At 45.1% G+C, this 22,626-nt stretch overlaps 1 protein-coding gene across 2 annotated transcripts; it reads right to left on the bottom strand.

Moving 5' to 3' along the window:
• Positions 1 to 2,457: 2,457 nt before the first annotated feature.
• LOC140216760 (uncharacterized) lies at positions 2,458 to 22,481 on the bottom strand. Of its 2 annotated transcripts, none has more exons than XR_011893437.1 (4): positions 20,374 to 20,513; positions 19,269 to 19,541; positions 17,503 to 17,808; positions 2,458 to 9,050 (listed from the first exon to the last, which is right to left on the bottom strand). XR_011893437.1 is itself a non-coding variant. In XM_072287282.1 (4 exons), the coding sequence occupies exons 1-4, from the start codon at positions 22,303 to 22,305 to the stop codon at positions 8,787 to 8,789; spliced, it is 669 nt and encodes a 222-aa protein (XP_072143383.1). In that variant the 5' UTR covers positions 22,306 to 22,481; the 3' UTR covers positions 2,458 to 8,786. The 2 variants fall into 2 exon arrangements, 1 of the variants encoding a protein (XP_072143383.1); XM_072287282.1 differs by lacking the exon at positions 20,374 to 20,513 and adding an exon at positions 22,267 to 22,481 and having other exon boundaries at positions 19,269 to 19,328.
• Between the last annotated feature and the right edge of the window lie 145 nt (positions 22,482 to 22,626).

The raw sequence follows: 22,626 nt of genomic DNA, 5'->3' as shown, positions 1-22,626 counted from the left end.
CGAAGTTAGTAGAGAGCTTTAGTTTAGGGGACGCAAGCGGCTTGCGTGCGCGAGAACTAGGGGCGACGGTACTGCGCATGCGCAGACCGCTACGTCTACTTGCGTCCTTGGGGCGGCCGAAAACACTGCTGCCCCTAAGCGGTCACGTTACCTACGTGACCCTCGCGGTGTGCGAGAACTTAAGAGTAGCTAGCGGGTAGATAATCTGATAAATCGTTCGCCAAATGTCGACAGACATCGTTTTTATATATATCGGAGAGGTTTACCGTGTCCGGTGTTCGGGTAAACGCAGGCGGACTCCCCCGCCCAGCTCTGTATACCTGGGCAGAGGAGTAAACGGGAGCGGTCTGCATGGTGCATCCATCTGGTGGTGCAAAGCTCAAATGGACAAAAACAGCCAATATTGCTGTAACCAAGTCTATTCTACTTAGCTGCTGGTGTAAATTTTCGGCACTGGCGTAATCGTGTTGCTGCCAAAAATTTACACCCGCAGCAGAGTAAAATACACTTCGTTACTGCAATATTAGCTGTTTTTGCCTTTTTGAGCTTTGCGCCACCAGGTGGCTGCACCATGCAGACCGCTCCCGTTTACGGCTCCGCTCCAACGCCCCAACCTGCTCCGCCTGCGTTTACCCGAATACCGGACACGCTAAACCTTTCTATTAACTGCTTTTAATAAGAATAGTTTTATGTGCTTAACTTCATATGCTTGATTTCATGTTTTAAAATATGATAACCCAGCAAAGATCAGACGTTGATGGCGCTGCGAGCGCATGCGACCTCACTGCAGCTTGCGTTTGGGGCCGCTAACCTATAGCGTGTTTCTGCTTGCGTACGCAAACACAGACGCACCCAAGCGCTAGGCGCCCCAACGCCTTGCGTCCCCTAAACTCAATCTCTCTAGTGAAATGCGGGGCCGACCCGCAGCGGAGATGAAGCAGGCGTTAAGCACTCCCCACATGTGGGCCGATCCCGAAGATAGTGAAATGCCGGGCCGACCCGCGGCAGAGGTGAAGCAGGCGTTAAGCACTCCCCACATGTGGGCCAATCCCGAAGATAGTGCAATGCCGGGCCGACCCGCGGCGGAGGTGAAGCAGGCGTTAAGCACTCCCCACACGTTGGCCGATTCCGAAGATAGTGCGACGCCGGGCCAAGCCGCGGCGGAGGTGAAGCAGGCGTTAAGCACTCCCCACACGTGGACCCACCCAGAAGATAGTGCAATGCCGGGCCGACCCGCGGCGGAGCTGCAGTTCGCCATTAAGGGGCCACATAAACAGCTTTGCTGGTCATCCTTCTTCACAGAGTGGAAGGACACTAAGCTTTTTCTTACTGACACATACGTGAACCGACAGCAGATGGCGCCGAAACCAAAACAAAAAGAATATAGCTTAGCGCTGAAATGACGTATAAATATGGCAACCATGACTTAACGCCATTCTCCCCGCTCCGGCATTGCTAAAAGAAGCCTCCGAAATTGACTACATATTTTTGTAGCAGCAATGCGCTTTGGGTTTTACGGTGGCCTTCCAGAATTTTGTCAGTGTGGACTTATCCTCGGGACTCGTCCTCAAGACAATAATAGGGCAAATATAGCTATGTAGCCAACTAGAAATTTTCGACGCCAACCCGCATAAAAAGTAGCCAAATTTGGCTACTAATAGCCCAATCTGGCAACCCTCACTTAGAACGATTGCGGAACAAGAACTGACTTCTTTATACCCCACCGAGCCTCTCACTGACCTACTTTTCCGAAACGCTCATTGGCTGTCTGCCTGACTCTCGCCCCCTCTCGCACCCAGGTCACGTGACCAGCGTGACGCCAAGCAGCACGACTACACAGGGTCGACAAAGAACAGGTCCGCTGTTAAAAAATGCTCCTTCACCGTGGCAATCGAGCTGCGCTCAGGATTCGGCCATAACTGATCCCAGGAGACGACCCACTGTTGTCGTGTGCACAAACGTGTTCCCAGCTTGGTGATTGGGTTTTCCCAGGACAACAGTATTAGCGCAGTCCTTGTGTTTTAAACCTCGTTTTGTGTATGGTTGCAGCTTTATGTCTATTATTTCCGTATTGTGTACTTATGGATAAGTCCCGCACTCGACAACAAGGAGCCAACGTACGCGTCGGCCGACATCAGCTCTCGCTCCGATCAAAAGTGGCTAGGCTAGCCGCTTCACGAAACTTGTTCGGCACACCGTAGTGCCCAACACCGTTTACTTCGGGGAAGAGACAGGAGTTTACGGGAGCTTCCTGCTGCGTCGAATGCAGTTTTCAGATGTGAGGGAGGCGTCACGTGCAGACTGACCTGGAGAGACCTTGGCTTTTCGTTATCTGTTCTGCAGCTTGAACGCCATGATGATAATGATTATTTTGGGCATTTAGGACATGGCATGTACCCACAATGAGGGATACGCCAAGAATCGGGCAGTTACACGCTCAGTCAATAACCAAAAGAGCCATTTTTTTAAAAGTTTATTTAACATAATGAACGTATACAATGGCAACGTACACACTTTTGGCACCCAACAAATTTGTTAAAGGGTCCCTACCGATTGTTATTAGGAAAAAACACTTCTATGGCAGCTGTCTTACTAATACTGTAACATCGCATAAAACTGATTTCTTATTTATTTTATGGGGTTTAACGTGCCAAAGCCACTTTCTGATTATGAGGCACGCCGTAGTGCAGGACTCCGGAAATTTCGACAACCTGGGGTTCTATAACGTGCACCTAAATCTAAGTACACGGCTGTTTTCGCATTTCCCTCCCATCGAAATGCGGCCGACGTGGTCGGTATTCGATCCCACGACCTTGTGCTCAGCAGCCCAACACCATAGCCACTGTGCAACCACGGCGGGTACACATAAAACTGAAATAGCTGAATAAGTGAAACAAGAACATACAGTAGTAGGGAAAGTTTCACAAATGAAATACATTTTTCTATCAATCTTCTTTGATACATCATCGAAAACATCGGCACAAGAAAAAGAAAAGTGAGGACATGTGCAAGCATGCACCGTGTCACGCATTGTTAATAAGGGAGAGTTTTAATTGCTTAAGAAATATATGCAACGTTCTTAGTTAGGTCACTATCGAGCTTGTTCCAAACTGAGGTGCCTGTAAACTGTAGTGTAGAGTGACCATAATTGGTATTTACCTTAGGCAATAAAAAACGACATCGAGACGTGTTCCCAACATTGCGAAGTGAGGGATGGAGCGAGGCAGTTGTCAAGGCTAGTTTTTCATTAACTATTTGATGCATGACGGAGGCGATGTTGTATGTTGTCAAATCGTAAATGTTGAGGATGTTCAGGGTTTTAAATAAATCTACTTTTAAATAAATCAAATCAATTTACTTTCTCTTTTCCCTTTACATCCATGTGGTTCAAATTGCCGGGAAAACGAAGATGACATTTTGTTATTTTGACGACTGGCTACTAAGGAAGGTTTTCAAGTACTCCCCGTTTGGAATATTTTGCCACTTTGAGACTTTCGCCTCTGAATAGAAATTAGGATACTGAGCGCCAAATTCAATTATGAATTTCTCGGAACATAAACATCCATATTTTTAAAACACAATGAACTTGTCTTCGAGTTTCTAATAGTATAAACATATCGATGATGGCGCAATAAATGTTAATTTATGAAATGTTTATTATGAATTTGTTGACTTGTTCGTGAAAATTGAGTCCGCAAAGTTGCATAAACTATCTCTGCAAGCAGCATTTGCGTAGCTAGCGTAACCTTTTTATTAAGCTTACTGATAGTTCACTTTGAAGCATAGAGCTTCATACAATTACTAGAGGGAACTGTGGCGCTAGTGTCTACGGGAGCTGCGGGCAGGGCAGTTCAGCCAGCATGGGAAGGGTGGGTAACCTAGAACATGGACTTTCCTAAACTTCGTCCTTGTGGCTATAAATGGCTTCGTGACATTGCAAAGTGGTCATGTTCAAGAAAGTACTGCGTTATAAATAATTAAGTAAACATTAATTAATTAATTAATTTATTTATTTATTTATGAGTATTACCCTCAGGGCCAGAGGCATTACAGAGGGGAGTGGAACATAAAAAAGACACTATACAGGTTTTTCTTCTGCTAATACAATGTTAGCTGAAACGTGAAGCAACAAAAATTCAAGCAATTGGCCGATAACAAATATAATTACATAGTTGGTTAGTTACATTGCAATACACTTGTGTTCAAAACATTATGAAACTGGGAATATTGAACAGTGGACGTGACTGCTCCAGGAAGGTGGTTCCAGTCCTGTGAGGTGCGGGGTACAAATGATTGATAACATGTTTGAGTTAAGCACGACATTATTCCCACCTTTTGTGCATGATCGAAACGAGGGGAAATGTATGATGGAGGAAGAATAAGGTCGTTGCGTAGGGCGGGACTGTAGTATATCTTGTGGAAGAGACATAGGCAGGAAAACTTGCGGCGGCAGGCGAGTGACGCAAGCTGTAGGGACTCTTTCATTAAAGTGATACTGGCAGTACGACTGTAGTTTCCTAGAATGAAGCGGACAGAGTTATTTTGGACAAGCTCGAGGGCAGAGGTTAATATAGCAGTGCTGGGGTCCCAGATTGAAGAGGCATATTCGAGTTTACTTCGGACTAAAGATTTGTAAAGGAGGAGTTTTAAAGAAACAGGAGCAGATGAAAAATGGCGCCGGAGGTAACCTAACGAGCGGTTTGCATTGCTAATTATTTTGCTAATATGAAGAGACCAGGAAAGAGAGGAAGTTATGTGCACACCCAAGTAGCAATAGGATGTTAGGGATTCGAGAGAGGAATTCTCGAGCAAGTAGGAAATGGGGCAAGAAGTTGTACGGGAGATGCGTAATACCTTACATTTTGTAGCGTTGAGTTCCATCAGCCAGACTTTACACCAGTTACATATACAGTTGATATCGTTTTGAAGGATCGTAACATCATTTTGGTCAATAATTTCTCGGAAGACTACGCAATCGTCGGCGAATAAGTGAACGTTAGAGGTCACGCATTGCGGCAAGTCATTAATATAAATGAGAAACAGGAGAGGGCCGAGCACTGAGCCTTGGGGCACGCCAGAATGAACTGGCTTCAACGGGGAATTATAAGTGTTAGCAGACACGAATTGTGAGCGTCCGGTTAGAAAATATTCGATCCAGGAAAGAAGTTTCCTATCAATGTTCAATTTGCTTAATTTAAAGAGAAGTAAACTGTGGCAAACTTTTTCAAAGGCTTTTGCGAAATCTAGGAAGACACAGTCAGCCATAGAACGACGATAAAGAATTGTATGTAGCTTGTGTGTAAAGGAAGCTAACTGTGTTTCGCAGGGAAGAGATCGGCGGAAACCATGTTGAGCCTTCGAAAAGAACGAGTTGGCATCAAGGAAATTAACAATGTTTGTGTAAAGAACATGTTCGAGGATTTTACACGGGATACTAGTTAGTGAAATCGGGCGATAGTTTAGGGGTGAATTTTTACTTCCAGATTTATGAACTGGAACCACCTTGCCGACTTTCCAGTCGGATGGCAGTGTGGATTCATCAAGTGATTGTTGGAATATTTTGGATAGCATAATACTAGAATATATTTTGGTACTTTTTAAGAATTTCGCATTGATAAGGTCAATTCCTGGGCTTGAGGACACATTCAAGGATTCGATAATTTTTTCGATGCCAAGGGGTTGTATAATTACTGGATCCATTGTTAGAGAGTCAAAACGCTGCACGTTGGGAAGTGTTGTAGACGAGGCTATAACAAAATTACGGCAAAATACATCATTTAATACCACAGAGCAGTCGGCAACTGGAATCGCATCACCAGAAGAGTCGAGTAACGTGATTTCGCTATTACGGTCGGGGTGAATCGTTCGCCAAAAGTTTTTGGGTCATTACTGAGCATAGCTGGCAGAGTATTCTTAAATTAATAAAATTGTCGGACGGCAGGATTCTAACACAGAACCTCCAGCACAGAAGCCCGGTACTGAAACCATTACGCCACGGATGCATGGGCAAGCGGAACCACTATAATTCGCAGCGCTTTTACGCTTTTGCAGTTTATTACCTGCTGCATTCAAATGGGTATAAATTGCTTCGAAATTCAGGCCCTCACAGGCGTGATAAACGAATCCACAAGAACGTCTAAAGCCTTAAGCACGAAGATGAGACCTCTGGCCTCCACTACCTCTAGTGGAGATAAGTGGATGAGACAGATCTGTGTGCTACCAATCGTTCCCTTGGTGGCTGAACGATCCCAGCTCCAGAGTTGACCTCTAGTAATTCTAGGAAACTCTATGCTCTGAAGGCCTGGAACACCTATGTTCCACCTTACGCTAGCCAAGCTATTAAAAGAAAAAGAAAAGAAAGAAAGGAAAAGAGAAAGAAAGGAAGAAAGAAAGAAAGAAAGAAAGAAAGAAAATCTGCGCAGGATACGACCAGTTATTGGAGCTACGGTGTTCGGTCGTCAGAAATCTGAACACCGTTGATATTATAATCGTACCTTGCACCATGCTATCTTTAAAAATTTTCTTCGTCTAGCAGTTTGGCTAACGTTTTCTGGGACACAACGTAAATACCGCATAGCCGTTACAGCATTATCTGTTCGTACGTTTTAGGTAGCTACGGTGCGCCCCAAGGCTCAGTGCTCTCCCCTTTTCTTTTTAATCATTCTATGATGCCGATGGCGCGAGCATTGCGATCTATTCCTGATCTCCAGTTTTCTCTTTACGCCGACGACATCCCTCTTTGGACAACTGGCGGCTCCGATTGGAGCGATTCAAGACACTCTACAGGCCGCAGCAGGCGCCGTCGTGGCTCATGCAGGGGCTATGAATCTCACATGCTCCCCTCAAAAATCCGAGCTACTTCTTCCATTCCACCGGGGGGCCGAAAAAGAGATGTCTAGACACACATATACCCTACATACACTCCAAACCACAGTCGATCACACCCTGCGCCTTCTAGGGCGAGTCTCCAATAAACATGGCGGAATAAAGAAGGCCGAACTTCTCCGCTTGGTCCAGGCCTTCGTTATCAGTAAGATTACATTCGCCACACCATAACTACATTTCCTTAAATCAGAATCGGGTAAAATCGATAGTCCTTTACGCAAAATATATAAATTCGCTCTGGGGGCACCGATGCGTTCTTCCACTGAAAGGCTAATGCTTACTGGCACCTTCAACACACACACTGAACTCAAAGAAGCCCACCTCACATCCCAATATAGCAGACTTTGTAACATCGCAGCAGGTCGACACATTCTACAAACTCTATCACTCCGGCACCCATCACCAAGATTAAATACACCATTCCGCATCACATACACGAGAACCTCTGCATCCCCCCCCCCCTTTCTAAGAACATGCACCCTGTGCACCACAAACAGCGCAGGAGGCAGCGAGCAAAGGCTCTCCAAAAACAATTCTCCACCTCAAAAGACGTGCTCTATGTTGATGCCGCCGAATATGGTGCAAGCTTAAGGCCTATAAATCGCTAATTAGACCTGTTTTAGAGTATGCTTTTGTAGTGTGGTCGCCTTATAGCATAGAGGATATTTCCAAAATAGAATCCATTCACAAAAAGGCTGCTAGATTTATCTATGGCCGTTACGACCGTATGTTTTCACCGTCATCCCACGCACACGCTTTATCACTGGACCCATTGTGCTTTCGTCGCACGTGTGACCGTCTAATCCTGCTGCACAATATCGTACACGGATAGACTAACATTGAAGCGCCTATCTCGCTAACCACACCTACTGCGCGAGTAAACCGACGTACTCACCCATTAAACATAGATCCCTTCGTTCCAAAAATACATTGCTATAAGTTTTCTTTTTTTCCACACACTGCTGAATTATGGAATAACTTAGTTGGTTCTCTGCGTTCATTGCCGACTAATCAATTTCAGAAAGATGTGCCTAACCATGTTGGTTGACATCTTGTGTTCATAAGTTATGTAACCCACCTCTGCTATGTCTCTAAATGAGAAAGCAGTATTTGAAAATAAAATAAATAAGAACAGAAATCATTACGCAATATCAGTCGTTAACTGTTACGGCCGGGTCGCTGCGGCCGCCTCCATTCCTGGCTCTTCCTCAGAGGAGGCGGAGGAAGCGGCCATAGCCCTGGCCCTCACAATCCCAAATTCATCAGTTATCGTTAGCGACTCCAAAACAACCATACCTTCGGAGCGGGCAGGGTCTCTAAGCCAGCCCTTTTCCTCCTCTTGGCCCATCCTTTCCAACAAACTGTGGCATTCATCGGGACTACCACGCATGCGGGCTTTGCCGGAAACGAGGCGGCTCATGCTAGTGCCCGAGGAAATACAGTCCGGGCTGAGGCATCAGATGTGTGGGACCTCGCCACGGAGGAGGCGCCGTTTACAGCGCGGGATCGACTTATTACCTACCACGACATTTGCGCACACCACCGATCAGACCGTTTATTCTTTCCGCCACTCATGGGCAAATCTCCGCGTCGGTGTGAAGTTCTGTGGCGATTGCTGTAGACTCGCACCTTTCCCTCCCCTTACATCCTCCACCGCATTCATCCCTCCATTTACCTTTCTCCCTCTTGTAAATTCCGCATCACTCCTAAATCAGACTTAAACCACATCATGTGGGGGTGCCCTAATCGACCCCTTCCCCCTTTCCACAAGCAATTAATATCTAGTGAGGAGCAGTGGAAGGCTGCCCTGCGCAGCTCGAGGCCCGAACTTGAGGAGGCCATCCTGCAGTGGGCTGAGAGGATAGAGGAGGCCTACTTCAAGTAGTTCCTCCCCCCACCCTCTATTCCGTTGCCCCCTTTCCTTTACATTGAGATACATAGATTGATCTCTCCTCATAACCATGAGCGCGCACTGCGTAGTGCGCCAACGTGTGCTCGTCGCTCATTTCTTCGCCGCGAAACATGAGCGTCTGGTGGGCCGCCCGCATTCCGGTCAGTTTCTCGATGCTCTCCTTGACGCTGCCGATGGTCGCCCCGAGGTGGCTCTCCACCTCGACGCAATTGCCTGGTCGAATCCAGGCGCGCAGCTTAATAGACTCCGCCTCCTGCGTGTAAGGCAGCCGAGTCAAAACCGTGACTTGGAAGCACAGCTCACACGCACGGACGCGTGTGATCGCGCACGAAAATTTACGAAGATGTGTCATTTCTTTTTTGCTCTTAATTTTAAGTCGCTGAAAAAATTGTCCAACGTTCACATTTCAAGGTGCACATATTCATTTTCTGTTTAGACTTTGGGAAATCTGAATAACCTAAAAACAAATTAAAATACTAAAGCGGTTCGCAATAAGTCTAATCGACCACCTAACTCATCGCCGTGGGCGATATCGCACCATGAAGCAGCCAGATGCGATTGGCTGAAGGCTTTCTGCCTGCGCATGTTGTGAGACAAAGGAATAAATATAGCGCGATTATTGCGGAAGGCTGGGAGAATGAGGTAGTGTAGCTGTAGAAACTCGCATAACAGCACAAAAAGAGCGGGTCATGCAACACCATTACCTGACATGCCCCCTCGTCCGTTCGGGTGCGTATTTAACGCGCAGTTATGTTCATAACTTCGATTCATTTCCCGTGAGCTTTACTGAGGATTCGAATATATATTTTAGGCTTACACTTGCCTTAAAGTTAGGGCATTGATGCAGTACTTGCAAAAATGGTCGTAACACCTCTGCCCGGGCCTAAAACTCTAGAGCCATTTAAGGAAAGAAACAAAAACAAAAAAAAATATCTGCGAAATATTGGGAAAACCCTATTAAAGGCGCCATTCCAAAGGAGAAAATTTTAGCTTTTTTTAGACGAAATGAACTTCTTATGTGCACCGCATAGTGCACATGAGAAGACTATATAGATTCGGCTGGACCTACACGCACCAAGGCGCACTGCAGCACACCGTCATTTAAATGGCGGAGTGCTACAAGCAGTGCTCGGCTGGTGAAAAGGCTCGTCTGATACTTCGTGGCATGCAGGACAGCAAGCACAAGAGGGACGAAGCATACTGTGCGCGATTAAAAATGGCCGGTCATGTACCGAGTGAGCCAATAACGTTGCTTTTGTTAAACTTGTGAATGGACTCAAGGACATGGTTACTGCACACAGGTCGCTATTTCTGCTAGTGTCAAGCTTCATGCATCCAGTACTGCAAAGAGAACCAGGAACTATCTTCCAAAGTTTGCAAGACTGCCTGCTGGTGCTACATTCAAAGGAAAACTGGCACAAACCAAACTGCACAAAGGCTTCGTTGACCGTTGACTGCACAAGGTACTGCTTTCAGTCAATCAGCGTTGGCGTAAGCACGTATCGTTCAACCATGGGCAGTCCGAGACGGAAAATCGAAGGAAGGAAGCAGGAATAGACAGAAAGACAGGGAGGTTAGCCAGTTCTCAGACCGCCTGGCACTGTTCCCGCGCTGAAAAGCCCTCTTGGGGCTTTGTTAAATAATTTACTTCGGCGCATGGAACAAGAACTGCCGGCTTTAAACTGAAATCTCGTAGATTCCCTGCAGAAGGATCGAAAATTGGGCGAGCTGGCACGCAACGTGATCTTAGATTGTAGCGCGAAGTGACACGGTCAAAGTCTAGAAGCAGACTGCACGAGCGCTAACTCTCAACTAAAGTTTGTTGAAACTGACCACATATATATACGTGATTGCAAATACCGTAGCATATGAACATGACAAGGTCTAAATACATCAGTTAAACATATCAAGATCAAGATATAGGGAAGCTAAAGTCTTCCTACACGAAAATAATCCAGGTAAATGATCGGCGATCAGTGCTTACCGATGTAAAAGATCTTTTTTATTCGCTTCCGCAAACGGAACTAATATGTAGTGGTAAAGAAACAGTGACGCTCTACAATTATGAGTTCTGGTTTACTCAAGACTGTGGGATGGGGGAGGGGGGGGCCTGTGGAATCAGTTTTTAGAGCTTTTGTTGTTTTACCTAAGAAGACCTTTGTAAAATGCGGTAGTTCTATGTATGTACAAAAATCGGGAGTTGGCATTGGTTCAGAAGTTACGCCAGTTCTGAGTGATATTTGTTTAAGTAGCGTCCATAGAAAGCTACGAAACAATCTTAAGAAATTGGTTGTGCATACCTTTCGATACGTAGATGACTACCTGGTGTTTTGTTCTTGCGATAACTACACCAAGAAAGCTACAGATACTTTAACAGTCTTTAGAGCATGTGGTGGGGGGTCTCGGTTTCACGGTTGAGCTTATCCAGAACAACAAATTGCAGTTTTTAGATCTGTGCTTAACGTTGCAGGAGGAGCACATCTGTTCGCACTATTCGCCATGGGAAAAGAAACCACCGCTTGAATTTTCTTCTTGTCATTCCAAACTTATTAAACAGGGGATAGCATACTCTGCTCTTAAGTGTGCCATTGCTATGTCCGCACAATATGCAACAAAGTTTTTCGCAACAGATAGATCGCCTCGAGAAGGCTGGCTATGCTGTGCATTTGTTATGTGCGAAAGACTTTCGCAATGGGTAAAAAGGCCCGCTAAGAAGCAAGAAAAACAGAAAATGGAAGAAAGGTTTCCTGTGGGGCCCTATGTACGCAGGTTGTCCCATGGTTTACGGAACGTGGCCAACAGCTATTACCTCAATACATTTTTCTCGCCCCCCCCCCCGCGCAAATTGTTTATCATGTCATCATCATCATCATATGCCTGGCTACGCCCACTGCAGGGAAAACGCCTCTCCCATACTTCTCGAACTGCCCCGGTCATGTGCTAATTGTGGCCATGTTGTCCCTGCAGCGACGGCGTAGAGGTAGAGTATCCGCCTCGCGTGCAAGAGGACCATGGTTCGAATCCTGGTGCAGCGCATTTTTCCACCGGATGACCAGCGGAAAAAAAAGAAAGATTCGCGTGTTGATAAAATTGCATAAACAGGCCTGGAGTGCGGCCTGGTCCCGGTGACCAGAACCGGTAACGCACTCCCTCACCAGAGCAGGATTGGCCACCCTGGTGTAGTACTTGGCCACAACCTCCTATATGAATACAACAATCAAACCGCGGCCCTCAATCCCCAGCGGTGGCGAAGCAACAGACCACGGCGGAGGTCAGACCTGTGACGCAGCAAAGGCTGCTAAGAATACCTGGGCCCGAACAGGCCGCCATTGGAATCTGAACCTGACAACGTTTAACGCTATAACGTTATCTAGTGAGGCGAGTCTAGCAGTGCTATTGGATGAATTAGAGGGCAGCTAATGGGATATAATAGGGCTCAGTGAAGTAGGAGGACAAAAGAATATACAGCGCTAAAAAGCGGACACGTCCTGTGCTACCGGGGTTTAGCGGAGAGACGAGAACTAGAAGTCGGATTCCTGATTAATAAGGATATAGCTGGTAGCGTACAGGAATACTGTAACATTAACGACAGGGTGGCAGGTCTTGTTATGAAACTTAATAAGAGGTACAATTTGAAGGTCGTACAGGTCTACGCGCCTACATCCAGTCATGATTACCACGTAGTCGAAAGCTTCCATGAAGACGTGGAATCGGCGATGGGTAAAGTCGAAACAAAATACACTATACTGATGCACGACTTCAATGCCAGGGTAGGCAAGAAGCAGGCTGGAGACAAGGCAGTGGGGGAATATGGCATATGCTCTAGGAATAGCAGGGGACAGTTATTAGTAGAGTTTGCAGAACAGAATAATATGCGGATAATGAATACCTTCTTCCGCAAGCGGGATAGCCGAAAGTGGACGTGGAAGAGCCCGAATGGTGAGACTAGAAATGAAATAGACTTTACACTCTGCGCTAACCCTGACATCATACAAGATGTGGACGTGCTCGGCAAGGTGCGTTGCAGTGACCATAGGACGGTAAGAACTCGAATTAACCTAGACTTGTGCAGGGAACGGAAGAAACTGGTAGATAAGAAGCCGATCAATGAGTTAGCGGTAAGAGGGAAAATAGGGGAATTCCGGATCAAGCTGCAGAACAGTTATTCGGCTTTAACTCAGGAAGAGGATCTTAGTGTTGAAGCAATAAATGACAATCTTATGGGCATCATTAAGGAGTGTGCAATCGAAGTCGGTGGTAACGTCGTTAGACAGGATAATGGTAAGCTATCTCAGGAGACGAAGGATGTGATTTACAAACACCAATGTATGAAAGCCTCTAACCCTACAGCTAGAATAGAACTGACAGAACTTTCCAAGTTAATCAACAAGCGTAAGATAGCTGACATAACGAGGTATAATATGGATAGAATTGAGCATGGTCTCAGGAACGAGGAAGGCTAAAACCAGACAAGAATGAACTAGCAATGAGTGAGAATCAGATGTATGCGCTAAGAGACAAAGCCGGCAATATAATTACTAATATGGATGAGATAGTTCAAGTGGCTGAGGAGTTCTATAGAGATTTATACAGTACCAGTGGCACCCACGACGATAACGGAAGGGGGAATAGTCTTGAAAAATTTGGCATGCCACAAGTAACGCCGGAAGAAGTAAAGAAAGCCTCGGGGGCTATGCAAAGGGGGAAGGCAGCAGGGATCAGGTAACCGCAGATTTGTTGAAGGATGGTGGTCAGATTGTTCTAGAGAAACTGGCCACCCTGTATACGCAATGCCTCATGACCTCGAGCGTACCGGAATCTTGGAAGAACGCTAACATAATCCTAATCCATAAGGAAGGGGACGCCAAAGACTTGAAAAATTATAGACCGATCAGCTTACTGTCCGTTGCCTACAAAGTATTTACTAAGGTAATTGCAAATAGAATAAGGAACACCTTAGACTTCCGTCAACCAAAGGACCAGGCAGGATTCCTTAAAGGCTACTCAACAATAGATCATATTCACACTATCAATCAGGGGATAGAGAAATGTGCGGAATATAAGCAAACCTTATATATAGCTTTCATTGATTACGAGAAAGCGTTTGATTCAGTCGAAACCTCAGCAGTCATGGAGGCACTACAGAATCAGAGGAGCCGTGTGTAAAAATACCATCCGATAAGCCGGTTTATGCAGTACATATTTTCCCCATGCCTTGCACACGTGTACGATTTATCGAAATTCACCACTGAATGTTCTTTATTTTTTTGGGTGTTACATTTGTTTGCGCTCGTACGGCATATATTTATCGATGCGTGACAAAATAAAATCTATAGTTTAAAGTGTAGCGCTGGTGTCTGTATCTGTTTCTTCCTACGTTCTCGTACAGTCGCGCTTATACACTCTACCATGGATTCTAACCAACTAGCCCGCCAACGTGTTTTGACCAAGTTCATTTCTAGTACATCGGGCATTCCACCGTGGTATCTCGTTGAAGCGTGCCGCATCGTCCCACTGATTGCTGCGGCAGCTTCCAGAGCTCGCATGCTCGGCTTCTGCATCCGACACAAGATTCTTCCACCCGAAATTCTCTCATTATTCGAGTGCTGCTAACCTCAACTAACCACGGGATTTGAATCTGCAAACTGATGCGCTCGGAATGGCAGCGACAAGTGCGAATGTACAGAGAAAATTTGCTGCTACTTCTGGAGCCTACAACAAGTGGGAACTCGTGGCGACAGTTCTCCCGGATCATCGACCGCACGACGGAATTCCTATGGCAGCATGCTGTACCAAGCCAGAGACAGGGATTACTGAAGAAGCCTTCAGCATCAACGATCCAGGTACACATCGTCGGAGACGGTGCGCTGCCAAACAAGGTACAGCAAGTACTCAAATGTGGGCCGAAGTTCGCGACTCAGCCAAAGTGTGCTCCCGATCTGTTGGCAATGGTACGACAAGTGTCAAAGCGAGTACCTGAAGCCGAGTCGGAAAGGTGTGTATCTGAACGAGTGAATGTGCTAACGCGGACCCGTCCCTTTAGCGAAAGGTTCTCTTTGAATAAGACTGTTAAATTCTTGAAAGGCAATGCGCTCCCACTTGTCCCTGCAGATAAGGAGGGTGGTTTCGTCGTGATGAACAGGACGATGTATAATTCAAAGACTCGTGAAGCCATTTCGTCAACTTTCAGGGTCCACAACGACATAACACTTCTGAGAGTCCTAAATGAAGCAATGAAGCTATGCAAAAGCTTAAAACTAGATGGCTTATCCCGGTCTATCGAAAAAAGCACAAAGAGGGACCTTGAATTGTTTTTCTCGGCAAAAACGCACAAGCCGGAATGTCCCCTCCAAGCGATAGTGTCAGAGAATGCTATTTGGCAGAAACATGTAGCGACGTTCTTACAAAAGCACTTAAAGCTCTTGCCAATCGACGACCCATTTTTGGTAACTAAGTCTGAACAAGTTGTGGAATTCTTTAAAGACTGTCAAGACAGGAACCTTGTCGCTTTTTCCATTGACTTAAAGGATCTGTACTATACTCTCCCGCAGAATGACGTCATGAAATGTGTATCTGACTGCATTGAGAAGTTTGGCGCGGTTCGATTTCAAAACGCTTGTTCGTTTTATGTTAAAACTTCTTCGTTTTTATGTTAACTCGACTTACCCGACTTGGGAAGGAAATGTTGTCAAACAGAAAGATCGCATATGCATTGGCTCATGTATTGCTCCCTGCTTAAGTGACTTGTATCTAGCTAACCGTGACCAGGTTCTTGATGAACGCCTGAAAAATGACACCGATGTCGTGAAAGTGTTCAGATTCGTTGAAGATTTTCTAATCATATTGAATAACGAAACAGAGAATTTCGACTCGCTGGTTTCAAAAACCGTAACCTCGTTCACTGAAGTGTTGTCCCCTTTGTCGTTGACACATGAAGTCCCCATAGGCAATTTCATAAGGTTTTTAGACTTGGGATTGTACTTTTCTCCGCAAATGACCTGCTGGAGTTATCAGCCGAGAGGCAATAAGCCAGTCCTACCATTTCATTCCACTCATTCAAAACTTCTCAAACGCGCAGTGGTAACATCGTGTTTCAATAATTCTCTCACGGAGTTATGTGACCACAAAATGGAAGCTAGTTTCAGAGATCAGGCCAAGCGCCTGGCAGATTCTTGTTACCCGATGCGTATGATTACATTTGTCGCGGAGGGCTTAAGCAGGAAGTCCAAAGCGCGTCGAATGGAAACAGTGCCAAGGCTAGAGCAAAGAAAGTTGCTGTGGTACCATACATTCATTGCATTTCACATAATCTCAGAAGAATAGCGGAGAAATCGGGGGTAGACGTGGTTTTCTCTGCCCCTGAGCGTCTACAGAAGCTATGCAAACAGGTTAACACAGAGAGTAACAAAAGGCACGCATGTTCTACTCAACATCGCGAACAATTTGTAACCTGTACTCGTAACGTTGTCTATGCCATTCCACTTTCATGCGGAAGAACGTATGTTGGTCAAACCGGCAGATGCATCAATGAGAGATTAAAATAGCATCGATATAACGTCACTAGGGTAATCTCGGGTCATTTGGGTATTCACTGCCAAGATTGTTCCTGCAAGGCCATGTTTGAAAGTGCTTCCATTCTGTATAGGGCTAATAGCAGCATGACGAGGAAGATTGTGGAGGTCTACGAGATTGCAAAATTAGAGAAAAGTGCGTAAGAAAGCCTTCGGTATCGCTATCTGAAGAGGGGATACGATTCCTCGGTTTATCTTTGTGACCACTGCAGTACATGTTTTCCCCATGCCTTGCACACGTGTACAGTTTATTTAAATTCACCACTGAATGTGCTTTTTCTGCTGTTACGTTTGTTTCTGCTCGTACGGTATATATTTATCGATGCGTGCGAAAATAAAATCTGTAGTTGAAAGTGAAGCGCTGTGTCTGTGTATCTGTTTCTTCCTAAGTCCTCGTACAGTCGCGATTATACACTCTACCCTATGATAAATAGGAAACATGAACAGGCTGGCAAAAAAAGAAAGAAAAAATGATTGCGGCGTTAGACATGTGTCCCCTTTTGTGCCTTGTAACACTGGTATAGTTTATCAGATTCCACTTAAGTGCGGGAAAACTTACATTGGACAGAGCGGCAGGTGTATTGTTTCAATTGCGGTTGTAAACCTTCGTTTAGGACACAAAAAGTCTTTCAAGACAAAAATGCCAAATGACCCGGGAAATCACCGAGACATTTCACTTCAAAAGATGAGGAGAGACGCGTTAGCCACGCATCAATGTTTCTGTTAGTATGCGAATTTCATTATCTTCACAGCACGCGTGTTAATCTCAAGTAGTGTCTTTTTGTGGTTTGATTTTTGGCTTTCATACATCTTGATATGTTTAACTGATGTCTTTAGACCTTGTCATGTTCATATACTGCGATATGTGCAATCACCTATATATGTTGTTAGTTTCAATAAAAATTTAGTTGAGAGTTAGCGCTCGTCCTGTCTGCTTCTAGTCTCTGTCCGTGTCACTTCGCGCTACAATCCTAGATCAGGATTCGCTGCAGTGTTGGCACACGTTATACATATATTGTCAGATCATCGAGAACGCCGGGTTTGTGGCGTCTGCGGCAGCTTCCTGACTTTCATCGCCGAATATGCTTCACGAAAGGGGATAAGACGTACGACTACGCATGAAACTGAACGTACTGTTGAGAAACCTGTAGCAGAACTTGCTTTCGGAAGTTCGGGCGGGGTATAGCCTCCGCGAATGTTTACGAAGAGGTGAAGTTTGCAGCCGTCTGTGAGACGGCACTCTCCGAGCGTGTACATGTCAGCCAGCTCATGGTGCCGATAGATTATCCGCTGCACGTCGGGTGGTATCCCGCTTCGATCCTGGAGATGCTGCTTCAGTTGTAGGATGGTGTTGTCGCTGGCCAAGTCCTTGACGTGGTACACCGCGCCCGAGATGGTGTGCACTTGCAGGTGTAGCGGTTCCCTCGAGGTCTGCAGAAGCTGCGGTTGACAAGATTTGGGACATGCGCCATTGCACCCACCTCTGCCAGGTACGGCTTGCTGGCCCGACACAGCTTCCTGTTGCTCAACACATGCTATACATAAATGTATTTTTCCCAGCGTGAAAGAGGCCCGCGAATACGCGCAGAGTGCCTCAAGCGGCCAGTTGCGCGGCAATTTCGCTAGTATTCGCAGACTTCTCTCACGTTCGGAAAAACACTTTTGTGTATAGCACGTATTGAGCAACAGCAAGCTGCGTCGGGAGTTTATGTTGCTCAACGAGTTTCTCATTGACACTTTTCATCTAACTCTAGTAGTTGATAAGGTAATAATATTTTATTAATTAAGACTAATTATATAGTTTGGAGGAATACAAAAAATAGTCTGAGTATCTCCAAGCGACAGCAAACAATATTACCTTGGTTCAGTCCAGCTACGTGGCATTTCCATATTTTTAAATATTGGTGCATTATAGCTGGGACACCCTGTATAAAACGTATATCATGTCTGTGAAAACTGTGCGATCGATGGAAAATATATCTCACTAAAACTGCAGCAGCGTTAAGAAAAAACAAATGGCTTGCCATTCCCACCCTGCGAAAGCGGATGCACATCGGAGCTGTTGAAAACCACCACTACGACTGCTGAGTGTAATGCTTCATTGCCTTAGGGTAATGGGAGTAAGGGTAATGTTGACAGCACGCCGCCGCCCATAGCGGTGCTACAACAACACTGAAATCAGTTGCTAGGTTGCTTCCTTTATATACGAAAGGCTAGGGGTGTCACTCCCTACGTCGCAAGCTGCCATCGGCACGGCAGCTTGCGCAAGACTAATCTTTACCGGGAAACATATTCGGCGAGCTTAAGTGCTTGACATTGTCAATTATGTGGCTCAAATAATTGTTTTGTGCCTGTTCTATATTGAAACACATGCTGTTGTGTATGTTGTATGCATGATTTCAAAGAAAGTATGCACTGTTCGCTTCACATTGCTGAGTGATTGACGCCCCTGCATTACGGGGGTACGAGCAACTGCCCTGCGCTGCCGCCTGGATGGGCCGACATTTTTGCTGACGGATAGGGTAACGAAAAATGCAGACCAACTAGAGGCTAACAGCTTCGCTGTAGAAATAACAGCAAGCCAGCCCAAGGAAATAACCATGAATGCTAATGGGAACAATTATCTAGAGGGTCAATAGTGGTTCGGCAATTCCTTATTGAAAAAAGGACAGAGTGCGCAATGTATATTATAGTATGCTTAATTAAACAGATGTGTGAAAAAATGATTGTGACTGGTTTTAAATGCATTAGATGCATATATGTCTCTGTCTTCTATGATAAGTTTGCATATCCATAAAACAATGGGAATGCTACATTTCGCAAGAAATAAGAAATAAATAAAATAAATTAGGGTAAAACTACCAAATTTGATGAAAAAATGCATGTGGATATTAACTTACAGCTTCGTGATGTCCGCACGGGTCGTCATCTCCATTGCTTCCACCAGGCAATTCAGCCACCTGCCAAAACAACACAGACAGCGTTGTTTATACAAAGCTGCTTTGTTTATAGGAATATTTCACTACAAAAACCTATGGGTTCACCAAAGTACGTCCAAAGTTCCGTGGCAGATATGATGGGAAAAACTCTCGCGTGTACCTCTTGCTGAAAATATATGATGCCATCGGCGTCGCCAATGAAAAATGCACTAAGTTGAAGATCAGCTGTCAACTCTGGCAAAAAAGGAAAATAGGGAAAAAAGAAAATGTTCTATATCGAAGTTCGCTAAAGCACGTTGGCGGGCTGGTTGTTTCCGATTCATGATAACTCAGTGTAGCGCGGCTGGACAGAGGTCAAATTGTGTGTGCGTCAAAGTCTTGTGTGTCCTGGTCCAGTCGCACTGCATTGGGTTATATATCGAAGACAGCAGTAGCAGCTCGTAATAAGTTGTAAGAAGGTTTACAAGTTGTATGGCCAACGGCCATAGCACTTCTAGACCTGCTTCTGCGCAATCGGGATTCCCTCAGGGCTCTGTACTAGGGCCTTTACTGTTTTTTTTATTTTTATAAATGATTTCCTTAAGGATCTTCCTGTTGAAGCACGGATTTTCGCTGAAGACTGTATTAGTTAAAGAAATCCGCACTCCGGCAGATTGGAATTGTTGAACAATGCGTTAAATTGCATACAGACATGGTGTTCGACGTGGCAAATGAATACTAACATTAAGACAACAGTGACAATGCAAGTAGCACGTGAGGTCCAATCTCTTACGTTTACTTACTTCCTCAATGGTACCAGCCTATCTGAAGTATCAGGTTACAAGTACCTGTGGATACTAATTATACTCATGGTCTTCATTGGAATGATCACACGACCTGCACAGTTAAGATAGCTATGAAACCCTTAAGATATTTACGCAGATCTCTAGGTAAATCAACGACAAAAATTAAACTCTTGGACTATAAAACTTGTCTAGGACCGATCCTCGAATATGCCGCAATAGCATGGGACCCCACACAAAATCTAACATCCAAAAACTCGAGAAAGTGTAAGGAAATTTCTCACATTTATTTGTAACTCTTATAGTAGGAAAACGTCGGCTACAGCTTCAGCAAAATTTTAACCTGCGCGATGAAGAAACGAAATGAACAGAGACATAGATGCACACACAAAGCGAAGACTTCCAACTGGCTTCACTTCGTGAGGGCACGGAACTTATAACGTTCTACAAAACAGAAAAACAAGGAACAATCGCGATGAAACTGTGCATGAGGCAGCAACGAAAAATAGCACGGCCACATGTGTTTTCAGAGCGTGGGAGAGTCCTAATGTGCCCATGTAAGAATTCAATTTCCTTCCTTGATAGGGTTAAAGAAGGCGAGCTAACGGAGTTGTCACCCCTTTTACAGACAGCCAATTGAAGAGCTTGCAGACCAAGGCGGCACCGTCATAGATTAAAAACGTTTTATTTACTGTATCGTGATAAATTAGGAAATACATAAGAATTTATACTGCCAACTAGTACAGCGACGCCAAGCTCGGTCCTTCCGCTCTATGAAAGTCAGTGAATATCTGCTCAAAAGGAGTGCTTTTAAGAATTCGTTCTTCCCGCGTCCCATACGTAACTGCAACGACCTGCCCGCTGAGCAGGCCGGAACTATTTCGCCCTTCGTGCGCGCACTTGATTGCGATAAGAGGTTTCAGTTCTTTCCTTGTATCTGTCATGCGTATTTGTCGTGCCTTTTCGTTTGTCTGTTTCTTTCCCGTTCTTGTTTTCGATAATTTAGCTGCGTTATTAAATGTTTACTTTGTTATGTGCAGTGCCGAGCTATGTCACGCGCTGCGTTAAGATGCTGTTCATACGGAATTTTTGTATACTTGTATTGTTTCACTTATTCGCGTATTGCTTTGTACTACTGGCGTTAGACTAACGTCGGGCAGTATGTACCAAATAAATAAATAAATAAATAACTTGACTAACTAAATTTCATTTGAGATAATATGTGAGGTCAATGTTTGCACTTCCCTTGGGCTGATTCGACAGCGCGTTTTATAGAACATGTTGTCCCTGTATGTGGCTCTCGCATAGGAGCCATATATATAGGAAACGTACCTTTTGACGACCCTGGAACGCATTGTTCAAAAGTAGCGTCACACCGTGTATGAATGTATGGATGCTATACGCATCAACTTTGAACCGGAATAAAAAATAATAACAACAACAACAATAATAATAATAATAATAATAATAATAATAATAATAATAATAATAATGATAATAATAATAATAATAATAATAATAATAATAATAATAATAATAATAATAATAGTAATAATAATAATAATAATAATAAATAGTAATAACAATAATAATAAAAGGCCGGTGAGTTGCGCCATCCAGCCGCAATGTTGATCTAACGCGCCACGGCGCTATCTGCAGACGGTGCGTCGAGTGGCTTCGTGCGAGGTCCAGATAATCAGCCAGAGATGGCAGCCCAAATGTTATATTCTGACTCCTGAGCTTTTAACACAAGCAGTCTTTGTTTACAAAACCGACACGGAACCGAACGCCTCTATGCCTCGAACCCCTGATATTAGTTGAGGTGCTTCCATCCAAATCATGGCCAGAGCATAACTTCGCATGACGTCAGCCTACTTATTTTCCTCAACCCTAAACATCTGCTACGAATTCGATGTGTCCAAGCTCTGGCGGCCGATCTCAAACTTTGGACATTTTATATCTGTGATTTAAACAGTCTGGTTTTTGTATGCCACACAAAAATTGTTTTTTCTTCTCATTTCGTATAATTAACGGCGTCCTACACATGCAGAGTATATAACACGCTGGCGAGAAGCGCCAGACTAATGGCCGATAGAATGCTGGCCTGACCACTCACTCGAACTGTGTAGCTTATAGGTGTCCAAATGAAGAAAGCGATAATTTGTAGAGGTACGCACCGTTCCTTCTGTGGGGAAAGGTATCGCGGAGGAGTCCATGCTGCTTCGAGTCGGCTAGCGCTGTTGCGGCTTCCTCGCGCCCGTCAACTCCACCTGTTCACTCCCACAGCTGATGCCAGCGTCCGCGTTTTTGGGCAACCTATCTCGGCGCACACGCATCACGCGATGCTAGCTCGACCGCACCGCCGAACACCAACGCCCCTTGGCGACGGCCGTCCTAGTTTACCTGCTCTGTCCGGCAAAGGTCATTGCACCGACATACCAGTGCTGCCAGGTCGGACATCGCGGCGTAGCTCAACTGTAGCCAAACACAAAAAAAGTGCAAAACAACTTTGTAGCCAGATATAGCCATTCTTATTT

Source organism: Dermacentor andersoni, chromosome 3 (assembly GCF_023375885.2).
Source record: "Dermacentor andersoni chromosome 3, qqDerAnde1_hic_scaffold, whole genome shotgun sequence".
In the NCBI taxonomy this organism is placed as follows: Eukaryota; Metazoa; Arthropoda; class Arachnida; order Ixodida; family Ixodidae; genus Dermacentor; species Dermacentor andersoni.
Note: the sequence above shows the minus strand (reverse complement) of the source record. Positions and strands in the feature narration are given on the sequence as shown.